This window comes from Mesoplodon bidens (assembly GCF_964165515.1).
Source record: "Mesoplodon bidens genome assembly, chromosome: 3".
Classification (NCBI taxonomy): Eukaryota; Metazoa; Chordata; class Mammalia; order Artiodactyla; family Ziphiidae; genus Mesoplodon; species Mesoplodon bidens.
Genome location: NC_138178.1, coordinates 102526603 through 102544873, shown reverse-complemented (window position 1 = coordinate 102544873; position 18271 = coordinate 102526603). Strand labels below are relative to the sequence as shown.

The window sequence follows — 18271 nt, the reverse complement described above, 5'->3', positions numbered from 1 at the left end:
CTTTCCTGAGCCTGGTCCCACTTTCTGAAAACAGTTCCGCATTAGCCATTCAGGATGGCTCCAAAAAATTCTTTGTCCAGGGACCTATCCCAGATGGACATAAGCTGCTCTTAGTTCACTCTACCTTAATTATTTGCTATCTACACCCGGTTACAGGCCATTGCTTTAGACTTTCCGTCTCCTTTTATTTCTATTTTCACCAAGTAACTTTCGCATGAATTAAGAGTCCCACTATACTATTTGATACCAGGACAAAAGGTGTCCAGATCGGCAGCGAACATGCCAAAATCTTTTTCAAGAAATGGTGTCGGAAGATATTACAAAAGAGAGGAAATTTAACAAAAGAGAGGAATTTGGTAGAGGAGGAAACCTGAGGGGCAGGAGAAAAGAGGACGAGGAAGGGGGGAGAGGGGGGAAAGGCGGCGGGAGGGAGTGGGACTAACCTCTGGCCCCAGAAAAGGCTGCAATACCCTCTCAGCAGTTGCATCGCCAGCCGCGCATCTCTCCTCCCCGCGGGCCGCGACCGCCCCGCCCCGCGTCTGCGGCCGCCCCGCCCCGCGTCTGCGGCGGCGCGCTGTCTCCTCCCCGCTCCCCGCCCGGCTCCACTTCCGGCTTCCACTCTACCCACCCGCGGAGGCGAGAGCCCCCGGTCCTTTTCCTGCTGCCGAGGACCGAGCGGACCCGCGTGACAGCCAGCTGCTTCAGGCCCGGGTGGCTCCGGGGACGGTCGAGCGCCGGCAGCAGCTGGCCCTAGCCCCGGGTCTAGGCGTGAGCTCGGCCGCTGGGGCCGGTGGGAAGGACCTAGCGCGGCCAGGTAGTGACCTCCCGGGACTCCGCTGGGCGGGCGCCGGGAGGGGTGTGCCTCGGCCCTGCTCCTCCGGCAGCTCCGGGAGCGGGTGTGGTGTGTGAAAGGGGGAGTGGGAAGGATGAGGGAAAGGGAGGGCCGGGGGATAGAAGGGCACAGGAAGAAGGTGGAAGAGACCAAGTGAGAATGGGTCGCTCTTCCTTGCGCTGTGTGCTCCTTGGGACGGGAACCCAGGCTGTGCTTAAGCGTAGGCTGTCACACAGCCAACTTAAAAGTGTGGTGGCTATTAATGTGTTAACACGGCAAGGTCTCCAAGGCATACTAAGTGCAGCATAGTGTCTAAAGTATGATCCTCTTTGTGTAAAACAAAACAAAACAAAACAAAAAGGGGGGTGGTGGTGGATATGGGGGAAGGGAAGGTAGAGACCTATACAGATATTTGTATATGCATAGAAAGTGTCTGAAACTCTTCATATAGAACTTAGCAGTGGTTATCCCTGGAGAATGGAATTAGAGATGGGGATTTTTAACCTTTAATTTGTAGAGACTTTTACTTTTCATTTGTAGGTCAGCTGAATCTCCCTTCACACACACCAGGGTGTGAAAAACATGTAACTATATTTCTGTTAACTTAATTTTTTTTAATTTATTTATTTTTGGATGAGTTGGACCTTTGTTGCTGCACGAGGGCTTTCTCTAGTTGCGGCGAGCGGGGGCTACTCTTCGTTGCGGTGCATGGGCTTCTCCTTGCAGTGGCTTCTCTTGTTGCGGAGCATGGGCTCTAGGCACACGGGCTTCAGTAGTTGTGGCACACGGGCTTAGTTGCTCCGTGGCACGTGGGATCTTCCCAGACCAGGGCTTGAACCAGTGTTCCCTGCATTGGCAGGCAGATCCTTAACCTCTCCACCACCAGAGAAGCCCTGTTAACTTAATTTTTGTTATGAGACTTCTTCTTTTGAAAATCTTGAGTCGATTCTGAGATTCCCCAGTCCTTTCGCTGGGGGCTTGTATAGTGCAAAGACATGAGGGAAATGTACAAGCCTATATAGGCCATCATTTTTGATGCAGTTCGCCTGCACTTATGTCCAGTGAGATATCCATTGTCCTTTCTGGTTCTGGATTGTCAGTCCATTCAAGTCTTCTTGGAAGTATTCTACATTCCTGTCCATAAGCTCTTGCATATTAAGGATTAAGCAATTGACTTAACAACATACTTATTCCTAAAATACATAAATGTAAATAGGAGATAAGCATTTGTCCAAATAAGAGAGTATGTACATTCCTAATGATATAAATTCAAGCATCCTCTCAGGCAGAGGTTCTTAACTTGTAATTAATGGAGATTCTAGGAGATCCGTGGGTGGACTCCCTGAAAATTGAATGCAAAGTAGTATATACTCATGTTTTCCTGTGAAAAAGCTCCATGGCTTTTGCCAGATTCTCAAAAGCTTATGAATCCCACTGACTAGACATTGTTGCAACAATGGTGAACAAGGCTAAAGAGCTCAGGAACTTATAGTCTGGGGGGATGAAAGACAAATGACCAGGCAATTACAATATAGAGGATGTGTTCTATGCTAGAGGAAGTACAGTGTGGGAACATAGAAGGACCACCTGTACCAGACTGGGGGCTGGGTGTCACCTGAGGCTCCTTGGAGGAACTGACTATTAAACTGAGGCCTTCAGAGTGAGAGGGAAGTAGAATTTGGCCTAGTAAAGGAGGGGCTGGGGAAGGGGGATGGTCTTGGTAGAAGGAAGAATCTTCTAGGCCTCTGCCTATGCGAAGTCCAGAGTCAAGAGGTACCTTGGCAATTCATAAGCTGAAAACAGTTTCTGTGGTTCAAGCTTAACGTTAGATGGGAGTAGCAGTAAGAGGTGAGGCTGGGAGATCAAAAGCCAGGTTATGTGTGTGATGCTGGGCATGCAGAGATGAACAAGACACAGGAGGCCTGACCCTCAGGGAGTTTTATTTTATTAAGGAGAAACCATGAACAAGTAGGCAAATGGGCTAACAAGATAAATTTTTATTATGATGAAATAAGCAAGGTGTTGTAAATGGTGGCTGGGGTATGTATTGGGAGCTCCTTTAGGCAGATCTACATACTGTGTGCCACGTGGATTGGAGGGTTTCAGCGATGACGGTGGCAGGCAGAACAGAGAGGACTGGATAGATCTGGGAGACATTCAGGGAGTAGAATCAATAGGATTTGGTAATTTATTGGATGATAATAATAAATAATAATAGCTTCCACTTATTGCACACTTACTAACTCTAAGTGCTTGATATATTTTTTTCTTATTTATTCCTATACAACTCTATGAGGTAGGCATTTATTTCAGTTTTGTAGGTGATGAAACTGCGGCACAGAGCGTTTAAGGAACTAGCCCAAGGTCCCATCAGGATTCAAACTCAAGCCTATTTTATACCAAACCCTTGTAAGCATAGGGGGCAATGAGGGGGAATGGATTTGGAGGAGAGGTAGAAAGATGATATATTTGGGATCTATGGAGTTTTGGGTACCTTTGAGTCATCCAAGGGGAGATGTCCAACAGGAGAATGGATAAATGAGTACGAAGCTCAGGTGAGATCTAGGTCAAGGAATAAATATGTGAGTTGCCAGCATAGCAGTGTTATGTGGAGCAACAGAGTAGGTGAGACCACCCTGGGAAAGTACATAGGAGGGTTAGAAAAGAACTCTAAGCAGCATCAACATTCAAGGAAGAGCAGAGAAAGAACCCCCCAAGAAGGTGTGATCAGGGTTGTAAGAGGAGAACCGGGACAGCACTGTGGAAGTCAAAGGGAGAGAGTTTCAGTGAGACGGTGATCACAGGGTCATATTCCACTTGAGAGATGAAGTAAGATAAGCTCCAAGATATGTCTATTCTTATAGTAAGAAGAATTCCGTTAGTTACCTGAGAGGACAGCCTTGGAGGAATAGTGGAAAAAGAATCCCATTCAGTTGCTTAAGAGTGAGTAGGAGGCAAGGAAGTTGAGGTGGTGAGTATAGACAACTTGATCAAAATGTTTGTTTCTCTGGAGCTAAGAATCCAGAGTCCAGATTACGAGTATGGCTCGTGTGCTAAGTTGGGATCATACTCATAGCCCTGGGGGGTCTCCTTTACCCCTTCATGTGAAGACATGTTCCTTTCCTCTCCAGCTCTTACTTTTTATTTATTTATATATGTATGTATGTATGTATGTATGTCTGGGCCAGGTCTTCGTCACGGCATACAGAATCTTTTAGTTGCAGCATGCGGACTCTTAGTTGCGGCATGCGAACTCTTAGTTGTGGCATGCGAACTCTTAGTTGTGGCATGAATGCGGGATCTAGTTCCCCAAACGGGGGTGGAACCCAGGCCCCCTGCATTGGGAGCGTGGAGTCTTACCCACTGGACCACCAGGGAAGTCCCTTTTTTTGTTTTTTAAACTTCCTTACTCTTAAGCTTCTACCTCACCTTTTCCGTACTCCTTTCCCTTAGAATACTCCCTGTATACATCCTTGGAATGAGCCCAGTCCTGGAAAAACAAATATTGGTTGTTTTCTGCCTTCAGGTCACTGGCATTACCAGGAGGACTATGGGAAAGATTTAGTCCCACCCAGTACGCATGCACTCCCAATACAGCCAGCTGCTCGTTACCTGTCTTTCTGTCCTTCTAGGCATATACTGGTTGGGCTCCAGCCATGGAGAAACTCCATGGGCGTGTGTCTACCCACCTAGACATCCTCTCCTTGGAGAACCGGTGCCTGGCCACACTTCCTGACCTGAAGACCTTGGAGAAACCACATGGGCATGTGTCTACCCACTCAGACATCCTCTCCTTGGAGAACCGGTGCCTGGCCACACTTCCTGACCTGAAGACCTTGGAGAAACCACGTGGGCATGTGTCTACCCACTCAGACATCCTCTCCTTGGAGAACCTGTGCCTGGCCACACTTCCTGACCTGAAGACCTTGGAGAAACCACATGGGCATGTGTCTACCCACTCAGACATCCTCTCCTTGGAGAACCGGTGCCTGGCCACACTTCCTGACCTGAAGACCTTGGAGAAACCACATGGGCATGTGTCTGCCCACTCAGACATCCTCTCCTTGGAGAACCGGTGCCTGGCCACACTCCCCACTCTGAAGAGCACTGTGTCCACCAGCCCCTTAACCCAGAGTCTCCAGATACCTCACATGGTGCAATCTGACCTGTGCAGCCTGAGTGCCAGCAACCACCTGCTCTCTGAGCCTCCAGCCTCAAGGGCTCAGTGCTTCTCTGAGGGTCCAGGCCTTCTGATCTGCCCCAGCGTCTTGAAAACCATCTCTGCCACAGAGAGAGCTCAGGAAGCAGCTTTGGTAATAGCTCCAAACAGTTGTCTTCACTGCAGCCATGTCTGTTAGAATGTCTAGTCACTAGCTTTCAGTGCCACAGTGTCCCTCTGTGCTGCTCTGTGTCTGTGTGCCTTCTTTCCTCAGAGCCTCTTCCTGAGGCTTCTTTTACCTGAGGGCTGTCTTCATGAGCATCATTACTCTTATTGCTTATCTAGTGCAGAGATTATGGACAATAGAGCATAAGTAGGTTTTGTCCTTGGAAAGCCTCTGCTCGGGAGGAGAGCCGATATACTATTGCAGTAGCAGAGTCAATCAAGTGCTTTTGAGATCTTACAAGGCATGAGAAACAACTACAGTACCACTTCCCTGTGTGTGAATGTGCAGACACACGTCCACTTGTACACACCTATATAAGCACGTTTAGTATACAGGTCAGGATTGGTAGACAAACACACATTCCTTCTATGTAGACTTGAGATTTGGACTGAGGGAAAGGCAACTCTGAGCCCTCTACCAGTTTTGCCAATTATAAGCCACTCAACCTTGGGCAAGACTCTTAACCTTTTTTTTTTCTAAATTAATTTTTATTGGAGTATAGTTGCTCCACGATGTTGTGTTAGCCTCTGCTGTACAACAGAGTGAACCAGTTACACGTATATACACATCCCCTCTTTTTTAGATTTCCTTCCCATTTAGGTCACCACAGAATATTGAGTAGAGTTCCCTGTGCTGTACAGTAGGTTCTCATTAGTCATCTATTTTATACATAGTAGTGAATATATGTCAATCCCAATCTCCCAGTTCATCCCACCTCCCCTTCCCCCTCTCTGGCATCCACAAGTCTGTTCTCCACATCTCTGTCTCTACCTCTGGCTCGCAAATAAGTTCATCTGTACCATCCTTCTAGATTCCACACATTAGCGACACCACACGATATTTGGTTTTCTCTTTCTGACTTACTTACCCCTGTATGACAGTCTCTAGGTCTATCCGTGTCTCTGCAAATGGCACTATTTTTGTCCTTTTTATGCCTGAGTAATATTCTATTGTATATATGTAACACATCTTCTTTATCCATTCCTCTGTTGATGGACATTTTGGTTGCTTCCATGTCCTGGCTATTGTAAATAGTGCTGCAATGAACATTAGGGTGCATGTATCTTTTTGAATTGTGGTTTTCTCTGGGTATATGCCCAGGAGTGGGATTGCTGGGTCATATGGTAGTTCTATTAATATTTTTTAGTTTCCTGTTTTCCATAGTGGCTGTATCAATTTACATTCCCACCAACAGTGTAGGAGGGTTCCCTTTTCTCCACATCTTCTCCAGAGTGGTCCACTCTTGCCACTATTATTCAACATAGTTTTGGAAGTCCTAGCCATGGCAGTCAGAGAAGAAAAAGAAATCAAAGGAATCCAGATTGGAAAAGAAGAAGTAAAACTGTCACTGTTGGCAGATGACACGATACTATACATAGAAAATCCTAAAGAGGCCACCAGAAAACTACTAGAGCTTGTCAGTGAATTTGGTAAAGTCACAGGATACAAAATTAATACACAGAAATCTCTTGCATTCCTATACACTAACAATGAAAGATCAGAAGGAGAAATTAGGGAAACAGTCTCATTTACCATTGCAACAAAAAGAATAAAATACATAGGAATAAACCTACCTAAGGAGACAAAAGACCTGTACTCAGAATCTAACTATAGGATACTGATGAAAGAAATCAGACAGCACGAACAGATGGAGAGACATGCCATGTTCTTGGGTTGGAAGAATCAATACTGTGAAAATAACTGTACTACCCAAAGACTCTTAACCTTTTGAAGCTTTAATTTCCTCACCTTTAAGATGAGATCAATGAAAATCCACGTCATAGGGTCATTGTCAGGATTACAGCTACTGCCATCTTACATTTATTTAGGGCTTTGCAATTTGCAAAGAGTCATACATACATGACCCCATTTAATCTTGTAACAGCCCCATCAGGTAGGTGGCAGGGAATGAGGAAGCCGAGGCTCAGAGGGTAAGCTCACGATTGCTGGGCGATTGATCTGGGACTTGGCCCTTTTTCTTCTGACTCTCAAATACCTTAATAGCCTCTTGGGAGCTGTGTTGTGAAGGGCCCCAGGCTCCTAGGCTGTGACATCCATAAGGAGATGAAAGAAGCTGGAAGATCATGAAGCATCTGAGCAAAGGCTCAGAATGTTGATTTGGGAAAGAGCGTGTGTGTGATACTGAGAGATCACTCTTGTCAGACTGGGCAGATCCATGCTGGGGTGTGAGGGGAGAAGAGTTCAGGTGCGAGAAGGTAGATGTGGACTCTTCCTAGCCCTGGATGCTTCTTTCAGATCTCTCTCTTGTATGAGGGGCCGTGGGTGAGTGCCGGGATTAACAGCTGTCACTATCCCCAGGGTCGATGGTCTTCTGGAGAGAAAGAGCCAGAAGACAAGGAATGGGCAGAGGCTCAAATGCCTTTTTATAGTCTAAGTTTGGGAGAGGAGGAGAAAGTGGAGGAGCTGACCCTGAAGCTCACCCTTGGGGACTTGGAATCCCGTCCTGAGCCTGCTGACCAGGCCCTTCAGGAAAAAAAGGTAAAAGTTCCAGAGCTGGGGAGAGGTTGATGGTGGAGGGGAGGGCCTAGGGAAGTTGGGTGGAGTGGTCACCAAAGGCTGATCCCCTCCACAGAGAGAAGGGGAAGGAACTCTGGTTTCTTAACTTCCTAATCCCCTTTTCTGACCTCTCAGCCGGACAGACATCTTCCTGAATCTGGGTTCATTCTCTCTGTCTTTGGAAGTTGGCCTGAGTGGATGCTTAAGTTGGTCCTTATTACCTCTTTTCTCCTTTCTTCCCTCTCCCAATTCCCAGATGGTTCTAATGAGCTTTCTGTGTTCTACTCTGGTGTCAAATGTAAACACAAATGATGCAGCTTACTCTACCCAGGCTTTCCTCCTCAAAGTCTGTAGTGAACTTGCCCCCTTGGAGCCTGAATTTATACTCAAGGTATTGTGACATGAAAGAGGGGATGGGAGTGGGAAGTTAGGAGGAAGGGAATTTGGTTATGGTGTGTGAGGGGGATGGTGAGCAGCTTTATACTAGGGGCTGAAGGAACTTTACTTAGGAAGGTAGTAGTAGGATCTCTGGGTGAGCCTGAGGCCCAGTCCCTAGGGTTCTCTGAGGAGTGGGGGAAGATAGGATTGAGAAAGAGTATCCTAGGGTTTGTTTATTTAGTAGGTACACAGGCTAAGTACACGATGCTAGGCCTTGAGGGTTATACCAACAGATAAAACGAAACTTGGACCTGGCTCTTAGGGATTGGTATTATTAGCGAAGCAAAAATTATCCCAAATATTATATAAATGCAAATGGAGTAGTAGATAGTGAATGTTTCAGAAGCAGAAAAGAGAGGGAAAATGTTTCCTATGAAGCTTTGGAAGATGGCAGGATAAATCAGCAGTTTGAACCCTGGGTAAGTTTTTGATAGACATTGATGGTGGGAGGTCTTCCAAAGCGGGAAAGGACAAGGTTCAAGGCCCTTAAATTGGGATAAGTAGACTTAGGAGAAGACTGGTGAATAAGGGCTAGATCATGGAAGATGTAGAATGCCAAGCCAAGAGGCTTGGATTTTATATTTACAGACAATATGGAGGGCTCAGGAAAGGTTTTATGCAGGCAGATTAGATAAGCAAATTAGTGTAGGGCATGGTGCTGTGCAGAAGTGGCTGAGAGACCAGCACTCCCTACCCTGTGCCCTAGGCATCTCTGTACGCCAGGCAGCAGCTGAATGTCCGGGATGTGGCCAACAAAGTCTTGGCCATTGCTGCCTTCTTGCCAGTCTGCCGCCCCTACCTGCGACGATATTTCTGTGCCATTGTCCGGCTGCCTTCTGATTGGATCCAGGTAGCCAGGTTCTACCAGGTATGGCATTCAGTTCCCTGACTTTTTTTTTTTTTTTTTGCGGTACGCGGGCCTCTCACCGTCGTGGCCTCTCCCGTTGCGGAGCACAGGCTCCGGACGCGCAGGCTCAGCGGCCATGGCTCACGGGCCCAGCCGCTCCGCGGCATGTGGGATCCTCCCAGACCAGGTCACGAACCCGTGTCCCCTGCATCGGCAAGTGGACTCTCAACCACTGCGCCACCAGGGAATCCCAGTTTCCTGACTTTTGACCCTCACTTGGTTCCCTCTCCTTTGCTCACTGCATCTGTGGAGAAAATTCTCAGACACTTTGGCCTGCCCTCAGCTGTCCTCAACCCCGGTGCCCAGACACGACAGCTTCTCCTGGTACCAGGCTGGGTTGCCCAACAGGGAGAATATGATTGAGAAGGGCTGGACTGAGTTTGAGAAAACTTGGTGTTATTCCGGACCTCATGTTTACAGTGAAGAGAATAAGAACCTGAAAAGTCTGCCCTCAGGTCCAGGACCACAGAAATTGTCGTTGTAGAGCTGGGGCTGGGCCTTCCTATCCTGTGCTGTCACTTAACCCCATGACGTGCTCTCATTTTGTTCTGGAGGGTCTCGCTCCTGAGGGTTTCTCGTCTCTCTGACAGCACCTGACTGGAGAAGAGGAGGACAGGCTAGTGCCCCTGCCTGCCTGCCTGCGTGCTGCGATGACGGACAAATTTGCCCAGTTTGATGAGTACCAGCTGGCTAAGTACAACCCTCGGAAGCACCGGGCCAAGAGGCGCCCCCGCCGGCCACCCCGCCCTCCGGTCAGTCCCTGCCTCAACCCTGGTCATTCACAGCCTAGGCCCTTTCCCCCCTCCGGAAAGTGAGAGGGATGAGGGAACACGCTGACCTCCTTAAACAGCTGACATGTTTCTACCACCAGGGACAGAAGGAGTCAGAGAAATGCAGAGGAGCTGGGTAGAGCTCAGAGGGCAGAGAGGGCAGGGCCTGCCTCTTTCCCAGCCAGTTTCCTTTGTGGTAGAGATGGGCCTTCAAGGCTATTGGAATGGGTCTCTCTAGGGACAACCTCCACTTCCCCTTTTGAAATGGCTTGTCCTGTCCCTACAGAAGGAGCATACATTTTCTGAGACACAGAAATACTTGCCAAAGTTCATTCGGCCTCTTCAAGATGAACAGAGGATGGTGAGTGCCTTGTTCTGGGGTTCTAAACATACACGTACAGTCTTTTCTCAACTAATATTTAGAAATGGAATTCCATTTGGTCCAGAAATACTAGTAGTGGGTATGGTAGGCACATGCCAATGTCCTACCCGGATAATTCTCAGCTGTGATTATGGGGTTTTGAGAGCCCCGGGAAAGGCTCCTTTTATTTCCATTTTGCTCTCCTTGGTGTCATTCTTTCTTTTTTTTTTTTTTTTTTTGCGGTATGCGGGCCTCTCACTGTTGTGGCCTCTCCCGTTGCGGAGCACAGGCTCCGGACGCGCAGGCTCAGCGGCCATGGCTCACGGGCCCAGCCGCTCCGCGGCATATGGGATCCTCCCAGACCGGGGCACGAACCCGTATCCCCTGCATCGGCAGGCGGACTCTCAACCACTGCGCCACCAGGGAGGCCCCTTGGTGTCATTCTTTACTGACAGATGGCACATCCAGCTGGATAACTGAGTTAAAAACATTATGAAATGTCCACCTTCCATAGGAAGTTTTAAAAACAAACCAAACAAAGTTTTTTTCTTTTACTTTAATAACAAGGCACTGGTCTTCGTGGTTAAGAGCATAGAAGCTGGATTCAGACCATTTGGGTTTGAATCTCCCCACCTGCCCCCCAAACCAGTTGCTGGCTCTGTGAACCTTGGCTGAATGGCTTACTCCTTCTTGCCTCATTTTCCTCATATATAAAATGGGGATAATAGCAGTACCTTCTTCACTGGGTTTTTGTGAGGATTAAATCAGTTACTGTATTTGAAGTATTTCTAACAATACCTGGCACTGAGTAAGTGATGATTTCATCATCATCATCATTAAAATAGATTTTTTAGGAAAATATATTAGTATTACAAGAAAACACATCCTCAGTTGGTCCATTGGTCTTTTCTCTTCATCCTATTAATACAACCCAAACTTAGCTCTTCTAACACAGAAGATTCTGAAAGCCAGCTTCTTTCATTTTTAAACTCCTCACAGCTCACATTGTGCTGATGCCTGCATTTACACGCTCCAGATCTCAGTGATTTATTTATTTATTTATTTAAAATTTTATTTAGTTATTTTAGATTATTTATTTTAAATTTTATTTATTTATGGCTGTGTTGGGTCTTCGGTGCTGCGCGTGGGCTTTCTCTAGTTGAGGCGAGCGGGAGCTACTCTTGCGGTACGCGGGCTTCTCGTTGCGGTGGCTTCTCTTGTTGTGGAGCACGGACTCTAGGCACATGGGCTTCAGTAGTTGCAGTGCATGGGCTCAGTAGTTGTGGCTCACGGGCTCTAGAGCACAGGCTCAGTAGTTGTGGCGCACAGGCTTCGTTGCTCTGCGGCATGTGGGATCTTCCTGGACCAGGGCTTGGACCCACGTACCCTGCATTGGCAGGCGTATTCTTAACCACTGTGTCACCAGGGAAGCCCCAGGTCTCAGTGATTTAAATAAGAGCTGCTTTTCCCTCTCCCTCCCTCTAAGAGCAAGGTGTTTTCTGTTTATTCAAGCCCCATCTTGCTTGTCACAAGCCAGTCATCCCATGTTAACCATTGGTAGTTCAACCTTGTGTAAATGAAACACGGTGACCCCATAGACCTACTCTGTTATGTTCATCACAGAAGCTCTTACTGTTGGAGAGTTTTACCCTCTATTCCTATTCTTTGCCCAAATCTACTTTGGGGAAAGAAATTACCGTAGGTATAGGATAGTCTTGGTTTTTGTTTTCTGAAGAAAGTGACCATGGTCATAGATTGAATGACCCCTGTGGGACTTGCGGATATTTCCACAGTTTGAGGCAACCTGCAGTGCAGTGTCAGAGAAAAAGAATGAGCCAAGTTTCACCCTGAAGAAGTTGGTACAGAGACTGCACATCCATGAGCCTGCACAGCTTGTCCAGGCCCTCCTGGGCTGCAGGTGAGAATATGCACCCTGAGCACATGCTCCATCTGGGTAATGGCCTGATTCTTCAACACCCATGGCCCCAATCCCTGTAGTTGGACCCCAGAAACATTAGTTTGGGCAGACCTGGCCTTAAATGTGACTCACTAGCTTTGACTGACTCACCATTCCTTTTCTCAGTTATTTTCAGCTGGCTTTGAAATCGTAAGTTTTTCCTCCTCTCTTCCAGATACCCCTCCAACCTACAGGCCTTTTCTCGAAGTCGCCTCCCGGGGCCCTGGGATTCTAGGAGAGCCGGGAAACGGATGAAGCTTGCTAAGCCAGAGACCTGGGAGCGAGAGCTGAGCTTGTGGGGGAACAAAGCTTCCGTCTGGGAGGAACTCATCGGTAGAGTAACCTTGACCGTCACACTCCTTTCCTCTCTTCCTCATTCATGCCTCTACATTTTGGACCCTGACTAGAAGCTTTCCATGGCATGGTGCAGTTATTCTCTTACTTGGCAGTTCCATCACTGAAAATGATTGGATTTATCAGGTCTGCCATTGACCACACCAAAGTGAACAGTGGCACCTGCTTTGAGTAGCACTGGCATCATAGGTAGGTCATAACTCCAGACGTGGTTAGGTGATACACAAGCCTTTATCAACACATGACAAAAGCGGTACCTTCTATCTGATTTCACTTGTGTCAGTATCTGTGTAACTCATCCAAACAAGGTAGGACTAGTACGTGGCATACTGGAATCTCCCCCAAAACCCTTTTTTTTTTTTTCGGTATGCGGGCCTCTCACTGTTGTGGCCTCTCCCGTTGCGGAGCACAGGCTCTGGACGCGCAGGCTCAGCGGCCATGGCTCATGGGCCCAGCCGCTCCATGGCATGTGTGATCTTCCCAGACCAGGGCATGAACCTGTGTCCCCTGCATCGGCAGGCGGACTCTCAACCACTGCGCCACCAGGGAAGACCCCAAAACCCATTTTTTTAGGACATGGATGTTTTAGGTAATTTGCCCACACTGATAAAAAGAATTCAAATGGGGAAGACCAAGTTACTTTCAGTCTTCTCTTTCTGTCTGTTTTTTTGCTAGTTTATTTTTAACTATAGAAGGATCTTCCTATTCCATTTTTTCTTTTAGGTCCTCTTTCATCTTTGAAGTCAACTTCTTTCTGTTGAAAAATACCTGACTGTAGCCCTTTTGACTGCTTGAGTTTTGTGGACTTCATATTTTGGAGCTTCAGAAGCCCAAGTTGGCTTTTATTGCTCTGTAAGCTGCCATTTATAGGTTGTACTCAGAGCAGCCCAAAAAGCTTAACTGCTTATCGTTCCTCTCACTTTGGGGTTGTCACTAGTGCTGTATGTATCAGAATCACATGGGAATTAAAACACACACACACACACACACACACGCGCGCGCGCGCTTGACAACTTATTCTGCAATGTTTGATACAACTTTGAGTAGAGTAGGATAAAGGAGCCTGGATGGCAGTCAGCATGTGTTGGTGATTCTAGCATGCATCATCTCCCCTTCCCCCCCTCTGCCTCTGAAAATTAAAACTGCTATTTATCTTGGTTGAGACCAATGCCCATAATCTAAACCAGTGGTCTCCAGACCACTGGATCATTTATTGCAGAAACAATTTTTGGGATACACCAGAATATATGTATATATATATTTAAAAAATTTTTATACATGTACTAATCAATTATGTACTTTAGGAACTATATAACATATATAAATATAAATATGAAAATAAATAAATATAACTATAAAATATAAAATATAATTAGATATACAGATCCCTCTTTGGAACCAGAGGCTCATTAACAACTCATTAATGAATTATTTGGAATGAAATCAGTGAATTTCTCAATCTGTAGGATGAATATTCATTTATTCATCTAGTATCATATCAATAAATATGATATTGAACTTAATTTCTTACCAAAGTGATCTAGGAATCTTTCATACATAGCAACATTGGAGCAAAACTAATGACTTGACAGAGGATGCAGTAGTTCACGAGTTGTCACACATCATTTACATTGCATATACAACATAATTGTTCTACACAGTCTGTAAATCAGAGGTATTATGATCGGAGAACCCCAGGACTTCCAGCAGGCCTAAAGCTTTCTAGCTATAATTCAGATGAGACTTACATCACTTTAAAAAAGGTACCACCACTTTCCCAATGAAAGCTGCTGATGGTAGGGCTGGTGCCTGGGATATGGGTGGGGGCTAATAGGCCTGGTCTGTAATGTAGTCTGAATGCATCTCTGGGTGGTAGCCAGGAAAAATATCACACCTTCTATTTATGTTGACCTTTATCTAAAAGAAAGAATGTTTCCAATGTTTACTATACAGATTGAACCCCTGTAGTCACTTAGTTCATGTTACATGGTTATGTGTCATGTATGATAGTTGAGGCTTCTTGAGGAAGAGGAGGAGTTCCACAATACAAGGGCATTGATGGAGCCCCCCTCACTCTTTTTTGGTTTCTGCATAATGAGTCTTGCTGCAGCTTATCTCTGAATTGTAAATGGATTTAGAATTATTATTCAGTATTAACCAAACTAACCCTCTAAAATTGACATAAGCCTTAAAAAGATTATTAAGAAACTATGACTTGGGACTTCCCTGGTGTGCAGTGGATAAGAATCTGCCTGCCAATGCAGGGGACACAGGTACGGTCCCTGGTCTGGGAAGATCCCACATGCCGCAGAGCAACTACGCCTGTGCGCCACAACTACTGAGCCTGCGCTCTAGAGCCCGTGAGCCACAACTACTGAGCCCGCGTGCCACAACTACAGAAGCCCGCATGCCTAGAACCCCTGCTCTGCAACAAGAGAAGCCACTGCAATGAGAAGCCCGTGCACCGCAACGAAGAGCAGCCCCCGCTCGCTGCAACTAGAGAAAGCTCACACGCAGCAATGAAGACCCGAGGCAGCCAGAAATAAATAAATAATTTTTAAGAAAAGAAACTATGACTTGAAGGTAATACTAATATCACAGGGACAAGTGAACGATAAGAAAGTGACAGAAGTGAAATTCTGCTTCAGGGCGAATCTTTCTCACCTATCTGTATTTTATTTTTCTTTTAATTAAAAAAACTTTTTTGGCCGTACCGTGTGGCATGCGGGATCTTAGTTCCCTGACCAGGAATCGAACCCGTGCCCCCAGCAGTGGAAGTGCAGAGTCTTAACCACTGAACCACCAGGGAATCCCTTTTTCACCTATCTTTATTTTTTTAATTTATTAAAAAAATTTTTAAATTTATTTATTTATTTTACTTATATTTATTTTTGGCTGCATTGGGTCTTTGTTGCTGCACGCAGCCTTTCTCTAGTTGCAGTGAGCAGGGGCTACCCTTCATTGCGGTGCGCGGCTTCTCATTGTGGTGGCTTCTCTTGTTGCGGAGCACGGGCTCTAGGTGCATGGGCTTCAGTAGTTGTGGCTCGCAGGCTCTAGAGCACAGGCTCAGTAGTTGTGGCACACGGGCTTAGTTGCTCCGCGGCATGTGGGATCTTCCCGGACCAGGGCTCAAACCCGTGTCCCCTGCATTGGCAGGCGGATTCTTAACCACTGCTTCACCAGGGAAGCCCTCACCTATCTTTAAATAAAAAATGATGACTATTTAATCAGCTCATACAAGGCATTGACCAAAAAACTTAAGAATTATCAAGAAGACTATTTGAAATATCAATTTACACTCACAGTTAATGGTGAACCTTTAAATGTGTATCCCGCCTTGAAATATTAACTAATGGTTGTACTACATGTATATAATTTATAAGATTACACTAGGAAGTTTCTTTTAGACATCTAAAAACTTTGGAAATCATTACTGTGGATTAGAGAATGTATTTTGCCTGTTGAGCCCAATCTCAGGGCTGGAGCCAGCAGACAAAGTGATACCCTAAGTTGTTTATTGAAATAGCTAATCCCATAAACAGTGTTGACTAGGTTTTGCTCCAAGCTCAGGCAACCCAGTTGTTATCTTTCCAGACCTTTAAAACATTTTGGGTGGGCTAGATCATATGTTCGTACCTCATTTGCTCCAACCTGAACATTTTGCATGGCTCTGGTCTCTGACCTCTCTCACTCATCCTTTGTTTGCTTTTCTCACCCTATGTCCTACCTTCCGTAGACAGTGGGAAGCTTCCCTTCATGGCCATGCTTCGGAATCTGCGCAACCTGCTGCGAGTTGGAATCAGCACCCGCCACCACAACCTTGTGCTCCAGAGACTCCAGCATGCTGTACGTGTGAAGGGCAGGGAGCCAGCCTTCTCCTAGTGGCTGGGGAAGGTCATAGCCACCAAGCTATTTCCATATGGGCTGTAAACAGATATGGAGATTCAGATAGGTTGAGGGAGACAGGTTTGGGGGTTCATCATCCCTTAGAATATAGACTATAAGAACTTTCCTTTTTATTTTCTGAGATCATTTCTGTGATTTAACTAACTTCAGAGGGAGTCTGATATAAAAGAAACAGGGAACCTTCTGTTACTTCCTCTCCTTCCCTCGTATTCTCACATGACATCTTTCTTTATTCTTCTCCACCTTTATCTAATATCCATTTTGGTCTTCCTCACCTTCCCACAGATCTAATAGAGTGGTTATCTCATCTCCCTGGTCCCTGGAGCCTCTGATGCTCCCCATGCTTCCTGGTCCTATGCTCATGACCCCTCTCTTGCTTTGCAGAAGTCAGTGATCAACAGTCGGCAGTTTCCATTCAGATTCCTTAATGCTCATGATTCCATCAATGACTTTGAGGCTCAACTGGAAAAGAAAGGTATTATCTCTCTTCTTCCAACTCCTGTCTGTCTCTCGTGCCTGAGAATAGATGAGGCAGCAGCACTGGTATTTTCAGCCTCTTGCCTTCCAGTCTCAGGGTATGGGGTGGGCAGAGGTCAGACACTGGCCAGCCCAAAGGATCAGGACTCAGGACAGGCAATGATGGGAAGACAAGATGAGGGAATAGAAGCTGCCTGACTCAGATACTTACCTGTCGCCACCCAGAGTTGCCACTTCCTTCCAACACAAAACTGATAAAGCGGATAATAATTAAAAACACAAGATATGGCAAGAAGTATGCCTATTCCTGGCAGTTTAACAAACCAAGTCGTCGGGAACTTCGGGCAGCAATGATGATCCCCGTGATATATGAGCAGCTCAAGCGGACGAAGCTGAAAATACACAAGGCCAGGTGTGTGTGTGAGTGTGTGCTATCTGGGAGCAAAGGGTGGGCAACAAGAGGCACCCTGAAAGGGCTTGGGAGTCATCTGGAGACCCCAGCGTTTATTCTGCAATGACATGCTTGTCAGTCATCCCAATGGCTGAGACTTGCCTGTTTCCAGTCTTCTCTCGCACAGCAAACCTTGTCTTTAACATTGTCCTGTAGAGAGATCATGAAACAAAATCTGTGTTTGGGCCTCCACTCTATTATCTGTGATTGCCTTATTGGTTTCTGTGGACTCCTTGAGCCTGTGTAGCATTTCCCTTCCTATTAGTACATGATAGTGCCTCTCTGCTTATGCTCTGGTTCACATTTCCCTTCTTTTTCTTCTCTGTGATATCTGTTTGTTTTTCTTTTTGTTTCTCTCCTCTGTATATTTTCTGACCCATTCACTTTCCTTTTCCTTTTGACACATGTAAGGATAGTTATCATCAAGCAGACTCAAAGTCAGGCATAAAACCTGTTCTGTAAGCTTGGTGAAGTCCCAGCACTCTGTCCTTTTAGATGCATCCACAGTATCTTCATTCATTTTCATTCAAGACAAATGCAGGGCTCATCTAACCTTCTAGTAGGACTCAGTGGCCAGGACTCACCTGAATCAGTGAATCAGTGGCAGAACATGGGGCCATTAAAGAATTAAGCTGAGGATGCAGTCCAAACAGGATGTCTTTGCTGGCCAGTTTGGTAGCCATTAGCCACAGGTGGCTATTGAGCACTTGAAATGTGGCTAATGGGAACTGAGATGTGCTAGATTTGGGGGCAGTGTGAAAAAGGATGTAAAATATCTCATTTGTAATTTTTGTATTAATTACATGTTGAGGTGAAAAAAATATATATATAAGGCTAAATTAAATGTAATATTAATGTGTCCTGTTTCTTTCTACTTTTTTAAATGTGGCTGCTAGAAAACCTTACATTACATGTG

At 46.1% G+C, this 18271-nt stretch overlaps 1 protein-coding gene across 3 annotated transcripts in view; it reads left to right on the top strand.

Annotated features, from left to right (window-relative positions):
* The first annotated feature begins 613 nt into the window (after nucleotides 1–613).
* TEP1 (telomerase associated protein 1) overlaps nucleotides 614–18271 on the top strand; it is a 42162-nt gene continuing 24504 nt past the window's right edge. For all 3 annotated transcript variants that reach the window (XM_081227126.1, XM_081227127.1, XM_081227128.1), the window contains exons 1-12: nucleotides 614–814; nucleotides 4465–5145; nucleotides 7537–7716; nucleotides 7991–8125; nucleotides 8879–9040; nucleotides 9670–9831; nucleotides 10136–10210; nucleotides 12004–12128; nucleotides 12343–12500; nucleotides 16258–16367; nucleotides 16812–16902; nucleotides 17130–17316. In XM_081227126.1, the coding sequence (XP_081083252.1) occupies nucleotides 4489–5145; nucleotides 7537–7716; nucleotides 7991–8125; nucleotides 8879–9040; nucleotides 9670–9831; nucleotides 10136–10210; nucleotides 12004–12128; nucleotides 12343–12500; nucleotides 16258–16367; nucleotides 16812–16902; nucleotides 17130–17316 (2042 nt within the window). In that variant the 5' untranslated portion in view covers nucleotides 614–814; nucleotides 4465–4488. The remainder of the gene's footprint in view (nucleotides 815–4464; nucleotides 5146–7536; nucleotides 7717–7990; nucleotides 8126–8878; nucleotides 9041–9669; nucleotides 9832–10135; nucleotides 10211–12003; nucleotides 12129–12342; nucleotides 12501–16257; nucleotides 16368–16811; nucleotides 16903–17129; nucleotides 17317–18271) is intronic.